At 44.5% G+C, this 14,912-nt stretch overlaps 1 protein-coding gene across 1 annotated transcript in view; it reads left to right on the top strand.

Annotated features, from left to right (window-relative positions):
* SNRK (SNF related kinase) overlaps positions 1–14,912 on the top strand; it is a 189,713-nt gene that overhangs the window by 103,341 nt on the left and 71,460 nt on the right. Inside the window, exons 12-13 of the mRNA XM_067753883.1 lie at positions 4,389–4,438; positions 5,008–5,099. Of these exons, the coding sequence (XP_067609984.1) occupies positions 4,389–4,438; positions 5,008–5,099 (142 nt within the window). The remainder of the gene's footprint in view (positions 1–4,388; positions 4,439–5,007; positions 5,100–14,912) is intronic.

Here is a 14,912-nt window from a genome sequence, read left to right as displayed (position 1 = left end):
CCCCTGTCTCCCACCCTCCCAAACCCTCCTCTCCGGCGAGCGCTAAGTTCCCTTCGGGAGCCACCGACCTGGTGACCATGCCGCTGAACCATCCAGTGCACAGTTAATGCCTGGAGTGTTCTGAATCCCTGACTTCACATGCTTTAATACTTCCCACGACCTTTCGCCTTTCCACGCTTTTCCAGAGGAGGCAGCCTGGCCAGGCAAGGGTCTCCGGCTGACCTTTAAAGCCAGCGCTGCATTCGGATGCTGGGCTTTTTCTCTTTTTTAAAAATGGCAACAGAAGCAACAAAATTCCTTCAAATTGGGTTCCCAAAGAGAAGAAACTGTAAAGAATATGTATGTGTATACATGAATGTATATTGAATTTTTTCCCTTTCCTTGCTTAAACCTGGGCGGGAGATGGGGGGAAACTTTAAAAGGTTAAAGCGCCTGGCGCCCTCGGCCCCGCGTCCCAGGACCCGGGGTCTGGTGAGCACGCGATCCCTTCCCTCCGATTTCCCCGACGGCTCGCGCTACTTTTCTGGGCCATTGTCCCATGTCCCTAGTGCTTCCTCCTTCATCATCCCTTCTGTTCGGGCACCTCGCCCGCTTCCTACCGCCAGCCGCAGCCCAGACTCGCTGGGGTAGGGATGATGCCAGGATGCCCTCCAGCAGCCCGCGCGCCGGAGCCCGCAGGTGCGCCCCGTCCCTCCCTGCCCGCGGCCCCGCCCAGTTCCTCCCTACCCGCGGCCCCGCCCCGTCCCTCCCTCCCCGCGGCCCCGCCCCGTCCCTCCCTCCCCGCACCCCCGCCCCGGCGTCACGTCACAGTGACGCGCGCCCCGCGCAGGCGCAAGTCGGTCCCCACCCCCTCCCCGCGGACGGCCGCCTGTTCGGTATTATGATTAGCGCTGGGTGCGGGGATTCGGCGGCCGGGAGGGAGTTGTCGGCGCCGCGGCCGCTGCGGACGGACGCCCGCCTGCTGGCTGAGGTAGGGGCGAGCGCGGAGCGCGGCCGGGCGCGGCGGCCGTGGGCGGGGGTGGGGCCGGCCTCCGCCGCCGTCGCCTCCGCCGTTGCCGGGCGCCGGAGCCGGGCTCCCGCCGCAGGCGGAAAGTAAGTTGCGCGCTCCGCGCTCCCCGCGCCGGCCGCGTCGCGCGCCCGGGAGGACGCGGGGACCCGGCTGCTGCGGCCCCGACCCCGCGCGGCGGCGGCGCGGCCTGGCGGCGGCGGGGCCCGGATGGGAGCCGGTACTGCGGCGACTGGCCGCGGGCGCCCGGAGGCCCTGCCCTTGCGGCCGCGGCGGGATTGCGGCACCTCGGGAGGCGCCCGCATCCCCGCGCCCCGCCCCGGAGCGGGCCGAGTGCGGCGCCCGCTGGGCTCCGCTCCCAGGTTTTCTTGTGCGGTGTGTATTCTTCACCAAAGGTGTTTTCCTTTTTCAAAAGAATCTGGAAATCTGGCGTAGCAGGGGGGTTCCTTGCTAAAACTGCAGCCGTAAAATAGAATGGGGATATTGTTGTCTGTAGAGAAAGGGCATCGGGGTAAGGAAGGAGGAGCAGTGCCGTTCCCGAGGGACAGCTAGAATTTTTCAGATTGGAAAACCTTCGTTCTTTTCCATAGTCATCGCCTGTTGATATCTTTCTGGACCGTTTTACAGAAACCTTCCTGCCTTTTACTTGGACTTGGGATCCAGGAAAGTGACAGCCTTTTATCCTGGGGGGCGGGCAGGGGGTGGTTCCTGGAGCTGTGCTGTTCCAACAGTTGCATCAGATAAAATTCAATCGCTTCATAGGGAATTCGGTTCAAGTCCAGTATTTGGAGGGGAGAGGAGGGATTTAGCAGTAGGGTTCTTCAACCTATAGACGTCTGAGGATATCGGATTTTTCACACTGTCAAGTTACTTTTTTCCCCTCCCATTTAATTGAGTACATTTCCACAGTTTTAGGAGCAGGTGGTAAAGCTGACTTAATGCGTTTCACGTTTTATGGTGAAAGGTGAAGCATGGCTAGCAGGTGATGGAACTGCAAATGTTCTGCATACTGATCAGATTCCACCTGATTCCTATCAAGCATCAGTTGCCTCAGTTTGGGTTCCTTGTATGGGGTTGGGGTGCTGGTCCCAAATCAACCTAATTTATCAGAATGTATATCGGTGTACTTAAACGTCTGGGGTTGTCAAGGCTTATGTAATCAATTTGTTAATTTATAATCTTGTTATATGGCTCTCCAGATTTATAAAATCATTCCCTTAAGGAAATCTGTCTTCACCGTCTGCTTAAATATTTCTCTTGGAATTGGATTCCTGGAGAGAAATGTTCTGTACTAGTGGTGATTAACGCATACTAATTAGACAAGTTTTAAAAAAAATCATGTTGATTCTTTTGACTATCTAATTGTCTCTATTAGGAAAACAGGTGACATTCCCATTTTACAGAACTAGAAATGAGAGAAATGACATTCCCAAGGTCACTTATTGAAGCAGTATAGTAATTGAAAGTCAGGTGCACTGTGTTAACTTTTCTTAATACTCCATCTTTAAGGCTTTCCATGTAGGGAACTTTGACACCGTTTTATTTTTAAGTTTGCACAGTTTTTATTTTCTTTTGTGCAGAAAAGTTACTCTCACCGTATTAATTTTTTTACTATTTTTAGTAAGTTTTTCTGTATTATTGCAGTAAGATCCATTTGTATAAAACATACAAGGACTCAGAAGTTATGTAATTTTTATTATTCTAGAACAGAAGTATAGATTGAGACTTTATGGGTCAAATGTAATCCCATAATCCTAAAATGAAGGCTTTCAAATGTCCTTATTAAAAGTGAAGGGCTTTCAGATATTTTTACTGGGCGCAGGAAATACTGTTGGTCTAAACTTTACTATGGATGTTTCATATAGAAAGTGAAACCAAATAGAAAAAAAACTTTATTTTGGAGATATTGAGCAGCCCAGGTTCTAAGCACTGGTATAAATAAGGCTTGATTTCTCCCCTGTAGCAGCTTGTCTGAGCCTAAGAACTCATTACACAGCCCAGGAAGAAAAGGGTACAAGTACGCTTTCCACATGGTCAGAATTTTAGGAATTAAAAACATAGATGTGAGGAGCTCTGAAGACTTGATTTTACGGCATGCCAGCTGTTTGCCTAACAAGCAAGAGGTAGAATTTTTAGCTAAGATGCTTTTATAAGAAAACTAATTATTTAGAATATGGATACTTCCCAGTGTGCATGTATGTGCTGGTCAGCTCTTAGAGCAAGTTAGGTGGAAAAGTTGAGTGCTTTGTAGCAGTTTTGAAGGTAAACTAACCTATGATCATTTATTCATGGAGCCTTTGTCTACTTTTGGGGCCCTGGGTTAGAGGATAGCAGTAGAAAAGTGAATAAAAACTAGTTCCTGCCTTTACAGGCTATTGTATTTTTTGTTTTATTTATTTACTTATTTATTTATTTTTGGCTGCGTTGGGTCTTCGTTGCAGTGATTGGAGACTCTTTGTTGCGGTGCGCAGACTTCTCACTGCAGTGGCTTCTCTTGTTGCGGAGCACGGGCTCTAGGCGTGCAGGCTTCAGTAGTTGTGGCACGCGGGCTCAGTAGTTGTGGCACGTGGGCTCAGTAGTTGTGACTCACAGGCTCTAGAGTGCAGACTCAGTAGTTGTGGTGCACGGGCTTAGTTGCTCCGCGGCATGTGGGATCTTCCCGGATCAGGGCTCGAACCCGTGTCCCCTGCATTGGCAGGCGGAATCTTAACCACCGCACCACCAGGGAAGTCCCAAGGTATTATAAATTATATTTACACCAAGGTAAACAATAACAGTAGGATCAAATGCTGTGGTGAGACATAGGCAAGACCCCTGGGCAAGGAACAGTCTGACTTGGGAATGCTTCACAGAGAAGATGATGGTTGAACCAGTCTTGAAGGATGGGTAGAGTTCCCAGGCAGAGAAAAGGGGAAAGGGCTCCAAGGGTTCAGGGAGGGTGAAAAGACAAGGTCAGGTGGTGGAGGAAGAACTTAGATCCAAGTGGGTGAAAGGGAGTTGAGGAGGTAGAGACAGGGTGCAGCTGTTTTTGATTTTTTTAAGACTATGGAAAGGAGGGGGGAGGAATGGGGCAGTACCTTTGGGGATGGAGGGGGTCGTGTTTTATTTTGTTTTCGTTTGGGAAGAGCCGGTGTACAGCCTCTCAGACTTGATGGCCTCACAGGCGAGCACTGGAAGTGTGTTGTCTGTTCCGGATGATCTGCAGCTGCATTATTCACACCGCGGATTATTTCCTTATCTTGTTTTCCCGTGTATCTGCTTTGGGTTGAGGCCTTAGATCCTGTGGGAAACCATTTCTTGCTGGTGGTAGGGGAGGAACCTGACTAAAGAGGATTCCTGCTCTATCTTTCCTGAACGTTTATTTCTCTGCTGTTACTTCCAGAGCCTCCTGAGATTCTGCTTTGGCACCTCCAGCGTTTGGCCTCTGCTCAGGTAGGCTCTTTCCTGACAAAGAAGGCCTTTTTCTCTCTCCTTCCTTGTTGTGTCCTATTGCCCAGACTGCTGCCGTGTGACGACAGCAGTTACTTCAGAGTTGGAGGGCATTGGCTGCCCATGAACCATGATGTTTTAAGTTCTGGAGTGTCTCCAGGCTCACAGCAAGATTGGGGGGAGGGGTGTCTGTTTGACTATCTAAACACATAACCCCTCAGCTACATGTTGGCCTGAAATGTGATGTTGATTATGAAATCAGTGCTCCAGAAATGTAGGTTACAGGACATGTAACTGGTCAAATCGTAGCCTCAGTGGGCCTCGGTTTCTCAGTTGTTGACGTGCAATTACCTTTCTCAAATCCAGAAGACTGTCAGCTCCTTGGGGCCAGAGACCCCTTCTTTGATTTCTGTATCCCCAGACCAGTGTAATGCTTCACACATAGTCGGTGTACCCAAGAAGTGTCCTGGCGAAGTAACTTTAAAAATCTGAACTTTAGTTTGTTGCCCATTAGTGGAAACCATACCCATTTTATCCAAATGAGTTGGATTGAAATTGCTCTTCATTCATAGAATTCCAGAGCTAGAAGCGAATCTTCCACTCTACACTGCCATGCAGTAGATGCTCAAGAAGTGTTTGTTCCTGTCCTGAATTCCCTGTCTCAGTAAGTGACCCCACCTGCTACCACTCTGCACTAGTCATTCTAGATTGCCCTCTTTGCTTTGCCCCCTGTGCACTGAGTTCCTGGATTCTACTTGCTAAACGTATCTCCTCCATTACATCCTCGCCATCACTGCCCAGGTACAGGCTGCCCTCATTTTTAAGTCTTTAATCATTTATCTGGAGACATTTTCACTAGTCTCCTTACCTGTGTCCAAGCTCTAGTCTTGCCCTTCCAATCTGATGTTCACTTTGCTGCCAGAGTGGTTTAACTGTCATCTCTGATTGCCGTTCCCCTGCTCAGGATTCTTCCTTGGCTCCTTAGTGCCAGCTTTCATTTGTTCATTTAATAAAGTATACCTGTATATTTTGGGCAGATGCTAGACTTGGCGGCCCTGGGATGGAGAGCTGAATAAAACAGACGTGCGTCTTACGCGGGCTGAATTTATCATGTAGTCTAGTGGGGGACACAGATTATTAATCACATAATCACACAAATAATTATATAACCACAATTGTGATAAGGGCCATAATGGAAAAGGGCCTGGTGCTGAAAGAGGGCGTGGGGAGCTGGTGTACAGGAGTGTGGGAGGGGAGGGAGAGGCTATGGTCAGGAAGGTGACCTTTACGCTGGGCCCTGAAGCATCGTTAAGGGCTAGCCAGATGTGAGGAATGTCAACTGATGTGCATAGGATACAAGGACCTTTGGGTATCTGGCCCTTACCTACCTGTCTAACCTTGTCTCTTACGCTCTGCTCTGCATGGATTGCTGTCCCAATCACACTAAGGCCTCTTTCCCACCGTGGCCAATTTCAGGTCTTAGCTCAAACAAAAAAATTAATTTCTCTGAGATGCCTCCTGTGAACTCCTGAAGGCAGATTTAGGGGAAAGAACACCTCTTCCAGCCTCCTTGTCCCTTTGAGAGGTGTAAATAATGTGGGGCAGCGGCCTTCCTATTACATCCAGTACAGGCATTAGGGGCCGTTTCTTGGGCCAGTAAGGGGTGAGGGTGCCGATATCAAACTAAGATGAGGAGGTAAGTGTACAACCCCTCTAAAATATAAGACTCTCCTGAGACGGAAGCCATTTGTGAAAAGTTGGGGGAAAAAATGCTGGGGTGATTTTGATCCCACTCACAACTTGCTAATATGTATTATCGCCTTTTGACTTCATAATAACTGTCCAAGGTGGTGATTATCTTTGTTTTATAGAAAAAGACATGCCTGTTGGCAGAAGTTGAGTAATTTGTTGGGCTCCATGTCCTGTGGTACTCTTTCTTTCTTTCTTTTTTTTTTGTGGTACGCGGGCCTCTCACTGTTTAACTACAGGTTAAACAGTTCTCTCTTTATTGGTATAAAGCATTATGAGTACTACAGAAGACATTTAGAATGAGAATATTCGATCTACAGTTTCAAGGCTTGATTTTATCCTTTGTTCCCCTATTCTGTGAGCATTTGCTAATCCTCTTGTGAAGAAAAATGCTTTTTCAGAAACAAATGGAGAGAATGTAATATGCAAAAGTACATTAAAATTGCAGCTTTGGTAAGGATAAATTTTTTTAAAAAATAAATTTATTTTTGGCTGCTTTGGGTCTTCGTTGCTGTGCGCGGGCTTTCTCTAGTTGCGGCGAGCAGGGGCTACTCTTCATTGCAGTGTACGTGCTTCTCACTGCGGTGGCTTCTCTTGTTGCGGAGCACGGGCTCTAGGTACACAGGCTTCAGTAGTTGCGGCACGCGGGCTCAGTAGTTGTGGCTTGCGGGCTCTAGAGCACAGGCTCAGTAGTTGTGGTGCACAGGCTTAGTTGCTCCGCGGCATGGGGGATCTTCCCGGGCCAGGTCGCGAACCCGTGTCCCCTGCATTGGCAGGTGGATTGTTAACCACCGCGCCACCAGGGAAGTCCCAAATTTTTTTTTTTTCTTTTTTTTTTTTTTTTTTTTCAGTACGTGGGCCTCTCACTGCTGTGCCCTCTCCCGTTGCGGAGCACAGGCTCTGGACGTGCAGACTCAGCGGCCATGGCTCACGGGCCTAGGCGCTCTGCGGCATGTGGGATCTTCCCGGACCGGGGCACGAACCCGAGTCCCCTGCATCGGCAGGCGGAGTCTCAACCACTGTGCCACCAGGGAAGCCCAGTCCCAAATTTTTTAAAGCAGAAAATAGAATCTTCCTAAATTGTACTTAAATTACTTGCTTGGTGTTGGCTATTCTGTGCCACTGGGGAGGACTCTTGCCATAACAAAATTGTATGCAAACTCTGAAGGGGAAGTTATTTTCAAGGTGCCATTCAGTTTTTAGATGACCAGTAATTACCTGTCTGTCTTTTGAATGGTTATTTGCCTGCAGTTTCCTTTCTCAAAGAGCAGTTTCTAAACATTTCAAAAAGTTTTTAATGGAATTATTTATTTAACTTTAAAAAAAGTTTTACTGTGCAAAACTTTCTGTTACAAGTTATGTGAATCTTTTTTAATATTTATTTATTTATTTGGCTGCGCTGGGTCTCAGTTGCGGCATGCGGGATCTTTAGTTGCAGCATATGGGATCTAGTTCCCTGACCAGGGATTGAACCCGGGCCCCCTGCATTGGGAGTGTGGAGTCTTTGCCACTGGACCACCAGGGAAGTCCCTGGAATTATTAATTAATAATGTTTATTAGGTAAGTCTTTGGCACTTTGGTGGCATTAGGGCATTTCCTCTTTTTAGTTGATTGCTGGGTCAGGTAACTCACATGGCATGTCAGAATTGGAGGAAAAACAGAAATGTCAAAATAGATTTATTTTAGTGCTGTTGCTTCCCAGGAAATTAGAAAGGCCTACGTCAAAGGGGGAGGCATTGTATTATTTCAGGAAAAAATGCAGGGCCCACGAGTCAATTTAGGCAGCTCTTACTTGGGCATAGGACTGGGGCATAGGAAGTCCTTATCCTATTTGACCCTGCTTTCTCATCTGTTAAATGGGTATTATACTTCCATTGTATTCTTGGTTGTGAGGAATAAATTATATAACATATGTAAAGAATCCAGTGCATACATAGATTCCCAGTAGTTGAATTGTTTACTCTTTTTGAAACCTGCATTAAAACAAAACAGTGGGCAGTTGTGGCAGTAGAAGACATTTTTAAAACTTGAAAAGAGACAATGAAAAGAAAGGCCAACTGTAGTTTTGCTATAAGACTCATTTCTATATAAACCTATTTAGGTTAGTAATAGATTTTTAGGAAAGTACTATGGGTAATAATGAGAAGAGATCTAGTAAGTCAAGACAAAAATTGGTGTTTATGGAACTTTGAAGTGAAGTGTTTTTAAATTGGTTTAAATTTTCTAATGACCTTATTCTTACGTCGCTCGCATCTTAAAACCTAGAGTTTTTCTCTTCTTTTGAGGCCTCATATCAGCTCTGTGATGTGAAGCTCCTTCTGTGCATTTTTAACTCTTTAATGGCACCTGGATTAACCTTAAGTATCATTCAGAGATAGATATGTGGTGAATTATTTAGTCTAGCAAGTTTTCCATTGATTTTGAGAAGCTAAGAGTTCATCACAGTTCCCTAAATGGTGAGCCACTAGGTAGTTTTCAAGATCAGCCTTCCTAACCCTATTAAACTTACTTCTATCTACCCCACGGCCTAACTTCACGCACGTTGGTGTTCTCCTTTCGGAAGCCATATGCACTTCTCTGCTACCTGTTCCCCCACTGTCAGGAGTGGTGTCTCACTGCTCCTGGTGAAGGGTAAGGCCTGATCTGTGGGTTGCCCCGTCCTTGGGTATCCTGCCTTTGGTATCCTCTGCTCTTCCTTTGACGGAACTCACTGACGTTAACTTGTATAATTGATTGTCTTTTTATATGTAGATAACTTATTTGTAAGATTCTAAAGGACAGGGACTGTGTTGTGTTCTACACAATTAGGGCTCAAATGTTTGCTAATAAAAACAGACTCAGTGTTCCTGTTCCTTCCTCAGCCTGAAGAAATTGCATACTTTGTCCCTCAAGGGTGGTAGAATATTTCATTGAATATGTCTTGTTTGTTAAGATTACATAAATATGTATGTATATTTTCAGGGAAATTGGTTTACTTTATAAATCTCAATGGAAAAGTGAATTGAATGAATAATTATGTACAGAAATTCAAAATTTTAATAACGTCTGCCTTTCCTAGATTAAAAAGTAGCACACATCTGCTGTGAAAAATTTGAAAAGAACAGAAAAGCATAAAGAGAAAGAAAACTACAATTTTTTTTTTTTTTTTTTTTTGCGGTACACGGGCCTCTCACTGTTGTGGCCTCTCCCGTTGCGGAGCACAGGCTCCGGATGCGCAGGCTCAGCGGCCATGGCTCACGGGCCCAGCCGCTCCGCAGCATGTGGGATCTTCCCGGACCGGGGCACAAACCCGTGTCCCCTGCATCAGCAGGCAGACTCTCAACCACTGCGCCACCAGGGAAGCCCCAGAAAACTACAATTTTACCAATTAACATTTTGGTATTTTTAGTATATATGCAGACAAATTATATGCTTTTAAAGAAATTGGGATCCTATGGCCATGAAATTTGGTATGTGAATTTTTTTACTTAATATTTTATTGTGACAATTTCCATGAGATTAAATAGCTTAAAAATATAGCAGCATAGTGTTAATGTTGGGTATACCATTTCCTTATTGTAGACCTTTGATTATTTCTGAGATAGATAGATAGATATACTTTTTTTTTTTTTTTGGCCACACCATGCGGCATGTGGGGTTTTAGTTCCCTGACCAGGATTCGAACCCATACCCCCTGCAGTAGGGCGTGGAGTCTTAACCACTGGACAGCCAGGAAAGTCCCTGATTTTTTTTTCTCTCATATATGAATATCACTGAACATTGTTGAATATAAATATTTGTTCATGTCTTTATTTCTTTAAGACATAAATCTAGTAGTAAGATTATTAAATCGAGGATATTAATTATTTTAAGGCTCTTGATACAGGTATTGCCAAATTGCTTTTCAGAAAGGTAATTTGCAGTCCCAATAGTGTTAGAGAATCCCCAAATGATTCTGCCTTTTAAGTCAAAGTCAATGAAACGTTAGGTGCCAGTATTTTTGTTAATGGATCAATTTATTTTTCTTCTTTTCCAGCATTCTTTTTTGACCACTTTTTCATGACCATCTTTGTCACAATATCAGTGCGGGGGATGAAAAGACGATAGGGAGTTAAAGTGAGTTTTGACAGTATTAATAAAAGCTTTGGAAGAGAGATTTAGATTATTAAGTTTTTAAATTCTCCATAACTTCCAATTTATATTCTGTTTTCCTGGCAAAGGAGTAATTGTGGGTTGGCTTTATTTATTTTGGAGTAATTTCTACATACCAGCTTGTGCTTAGGTCATTATTTATTATGTGAGCACTTTATACCAGGGCTGTCACCATACTAATTTTTTAAATCTCACTTTACCATCAGGTAGAAGTGGTGACATGCTTATTAACTTTTTTGGGTTTTTTTGGCGGTACGCGGGCCTCTCACTGTTGTGGCCTCTCCCGTTGCGGAGCACAGGCTCCGGATGTGCAGGCTCAGCGGCCATGGCTCACGGGCCCAGCCGCTCCGCGGCACGTGGGATCTTCCCGGACCGGGGCACGAACCCACTCCTCTGCATCGGCAGGCGGACTCTCAACCACTGCGCCAGCAGGGAAGCCTGCTTATTAACATTTTTCATCACTTTAATGAGAGGCAATTCTGTTTAGGAATTTGAACTTATTATCTGTGCTGCTGCTCCAGGTTTTGTGGCTTGGATTTTTTTTTCTACAAATACTAACTGCTGCTTTCCATCAGTTAATGGATTGCCTGACTCCTGAATTCATTCAAAAATTCCTTGATGTGTCCTGGAATATAGCTTGTTTACTTAGAGGAAATAAAGATGACTTAAACCAGCACTTTAAGTGATAGATCTGTGTTGGCAACCCAGTCACTGCCTCAAGAGACTGGAGCAGGCTTTTCAGCCTGGCATTCCTGGTTACTTCAGTGGCCCTGAGTCCATTAAAATTGACTACTTCAAAGAAAACTTGCAGAACATACTTCAATAGGCAGTTACCTTCCCTTGAAAAATACTTTATTAGACATTTGGAGGTACATTTTTGTCTATTGGGACATTTCTCAATAAATGGTTGACTGAAATCTTCTAATTTGTAGTTTCCATCTTGATTCCATTCAGTGGCTACAGACTGATACTACCTGATACCCACATAGTAATATTCAGCCAATCCAGTGAAGAACTGTGGATTCTTCCGTAACTTGGGAGGTGTTGACCTGTTTGTGGTTTCTTCTTTTTTTTTTTTTTAATTTCTTTTTTGGCTGTGCCCCGCTGCATGTGGGTTCTTAGTTCCCTGACCAGGGATCGAACCCGCGCCCCCTGCAGTGGAAGCGCAGAGTCCTAACCACTGGACCGCCAGGGAATTCCCTGGTTTCTTCATCTTTGATTTATAGCTTATATTGTTAACACCCAGGAGGAGGAGTGCTGTTCTAGAAATGTGGAATGTTGTTTACTTTGGATGAAAGGAGCAGCAGTGGTGACTGCCACTGGGGTTGTGTTTAAAAATAAGCTTGATCTGGAGGTTGTTGATGTTCCTGGAGGATTGAGTCTACTGTCTTCTTTCCAGCCTGTACCATTTTTGTTGTAGGTATCTTTGAAATTTTAGCAGTTAGATCAGGGCAGTAATTTTCATGGAGAGCGTGTTAGTTCCTTCACTTAAGTTGGCTTTTCTCTAAACATACGTTTAGTCCGATATTTCCCCTAAGTAAGAGTAACAGTGTTCATTTTTTTCCCCTACGTAAGAGTAACAGTGTTCATTTTTTTGGTGTTTGTAAAAGATACCAGATAATTTCCATGTATAAGAAGCTTAAATGCAGTTTTAGCGTGGCTTTATAAAAACTCATCTTTTAGCTGTATGTACTGGAGGGAGGGTATTGGCACAGATACTCTTTTTCAAGCATGTAATTTGTTTGGGAGGTTTTTGTGTATTTGAATATTCGTGGTCTGGTTTGGGGGGGCATTTGTAATATCCCGAAGTGTAGAGAGGCTATAGAAGTAGCCTCACTTTTGCACATGGCTCTTTGTGTGACCGGCTTTCTCATGCCATGGACTGGTTGATAATGAGTATCCCCACGGAGCCACCTTTGCTCCGTGTGCTCTTCCTCACCTCTCCTAGGGAGAGGTGTGAGTTGGAGACCTTTGTTTGATATACAGACCACACTGCAGTGGTGAAGATGTCAGTGAAAAGCCAGAAGTGAATTTTGACAAGAATAACAGGGTGAATTCCGACTTGACAGTAGGTTTAACAGAGGCTGGTTTTACAACTGTTTTCAGCAGCTTGCAAAATGTGTGTAGGGCCGCCCACACTTCCTTCCTCTTCTCCAGCCACACCCGCACGCCTCAGTTGCTTCTGTTCTCTTTAGTAAACTGGGAGAACATCGGTGTGTTCTTGCAACACATACTAGTACTTGTTTCTCAAACATGGATTTCCATATTATAAACACCCTCTCCTGGATGGCCTGTTTCATTTAGGTCCTGCCTAGCTATATGCATGTGTGAGCACATGCTGAATAAGAAGACTGCTTTAGAATGGCCTAATTTAGTGCTTTTGCTGGTTTAAAAGATGTCATCTTAGCTATGCAGTCATTAAAAATAGTGATTTAGAAGAACTTAGTGCATGCAAAAATATTCATCCTATAGTAGAGGAAAAAGTAGTCATAAGACTTCATATACAATATCTTAGCTTTGTAAAGAAGCATAGGTGTAAAAAATATATACTCAAACCCGAAGAGAGGTCATCCTAGATGAAATTATAGGTGTTTTTTGTTTGTCTGTTTTTAATCTGTGGTGCTTTACTTGTTTTGTGGAGAGAAGTACTTAGAAAATGGTTACACTGCTCCCCCTACCCCTCCAATTTATGTGTGTGTGATCCCATTTTATTAAAACCTTTGTGTCTGGCATGTATTATACATAGAAAATAATTTGGAAGGCTGTGTCCGAAATGTTAACAGAGATAATCACAGAGGATAGACTGATGGATAATTTTAAAAAACTTTCCTCTCTTTTTGCCAATATATATGTTCTGATTGTATTTTTTTCTTACACTGCATAGATGTTTCTTTCATAATTGAAGCAGAAATACTAAAAGGAAAATAATAGGTCAAGTGAAAAAAGCAGAATACAAGATATAAAGTTATATATAGAATGATCACAGCTTTATAAAACAAAATAAAGAAGCTGTATATAAACATTTGCAGAAAAACCACCAAAACATTAATAGTGCTGATCTTGTGTGATAGGACTGTGGATGCCTCTTTATTCTCTCTACTTCCTATTTTGTATTTTCCATATTTTCTATTAGAATAGGTTACTTTGATAGGAAAAATATAAAGGAATATTTAGTCCTTTTAAAAAGGATAGACTTGATAGAATGTCATCGTAGTATCATTTGAAAAGCAAATACTTAGATTTTTGTGGGATGCTTTATTGAAAAATCATCAGACTTTGATACCCAACTAGAGATTAGTTTATCAACACTCATTTCCAAGTTAATACATTTTAGGAAACTAAGCAGTGGAAGATTTCTGAAAACAGAAGAGAGACGATAGCTCAGTAAATTCAGTCTCTTGAAGTAGAGTGGAAGACTAAAAGAATTTCTGCTTGGGTAGGGGAGATTACTATCAGTATAACAATGATAGTGGTGGTGGTAGCTAGTATTTACTGAATGCTTACTCTGTGCCAGGCTTTATTTTAATCACTACCTTTATTAATCCTCACCACAATCTATGAGGTGCTCTTGCTACTGACATTTTCTAATGAGGAAACTGATGGTACAGAGAGATCAGGTTTTGCTCAGGCCCAGTGACTTGTGGCTGGTGAGCTGGGATTCAGATCCAGTCATTGGCCTTCAGAACCAGTCCTCAGCCATGAGGGACCATCGCACTGCTTGGCCAGAGAGACTGTGGGTGAAACTGGCTGTTGGAAAGAGAGAAGCAGGCATGGGTAATGGGAGGAGCTACTGTATCCCACTTGGAGCTGAAGGACCAGGTAGGCATCCCAGGGTTCACTTCTCACTAGAAGTGGGCCTGTGCCCACGGCTTTGCTGGCCTCGTCTGTGTGGTAGCAGTGTCTCCATCTCTTTTCATCCCCTCATTCCCAGAAATAAACTTGGTTTCACATCCACCTTTCCTTCTTTCTTTTCCCTTTCCTGCTTTCCCCCACCTCTTTGTACTCCCTTTCCCCCAAGCTCCTGTGAGCTTGAGTTTAATGCTTACCTGGACGAACTCACCTGTGTGGTGTATTGTGTAAAGTGCCTTGGCGTAGTTTGAATGTTTGGAACTTTGTTTGATATTTCAGCGTTGAGGAAAGGCCTGCAAGGCTGCCTCAGTCAGTCAGTATTCCCTCACTGTGCCGTGAACTTAGATATCAGTGATCCTCTCACGTTCTCTTTGTTCATAAAGTTTCTTTTTTACTATCAGATGGAAAGCCTCCATGCAAAGGTGTTTTGTGTTGTGTGTTCTCTGGTGCTTGTGTTGATTTCTGCTGCCCTGCTAGAGGATGGTGTGTTGGGAAGGTTGCCCTCCTTGGCTGTTGGAGTGGGGGTTTCATGAGGCCAGAGGGCATCCTGCAGGCAAGTGGGGCTCCCAAGCCAGGCTGAGCAGGCTTGGAGCCGCAGACTGCTGCTTACAGGGCAGGTTGAGCCTCCTTGTACCTACCTTGCAGGCTCCTAGTGAGGATTCGGTGCAGTGAGGATTCGGTGCAATGCGGATTCGTGCTCGTTACCCAAGAGGCATTTAAAAATGGTGACTTTACTGTTGTTCGTTAT

The sequence above is a fragment of the Pseudorca crassidens genome, chromosome 10 (genome assembly GCF_039906515.1).
Source record: "Pseudorca crassidens isolate mPseCra1 chromosome 10, mPseCra1.hap1, whole genome shotgun sequence".
Taxonomy (NCBI): domain Eukaryota; kingdom Metazoa; phylum Chordata; class Mammalia; order Artiodactyla; family Delphinidae; genus Pseudorca; species Pseudorca crassidens.
This window is presented reverse-complemented; position numbering and strand designations above follow the sequence as displayed.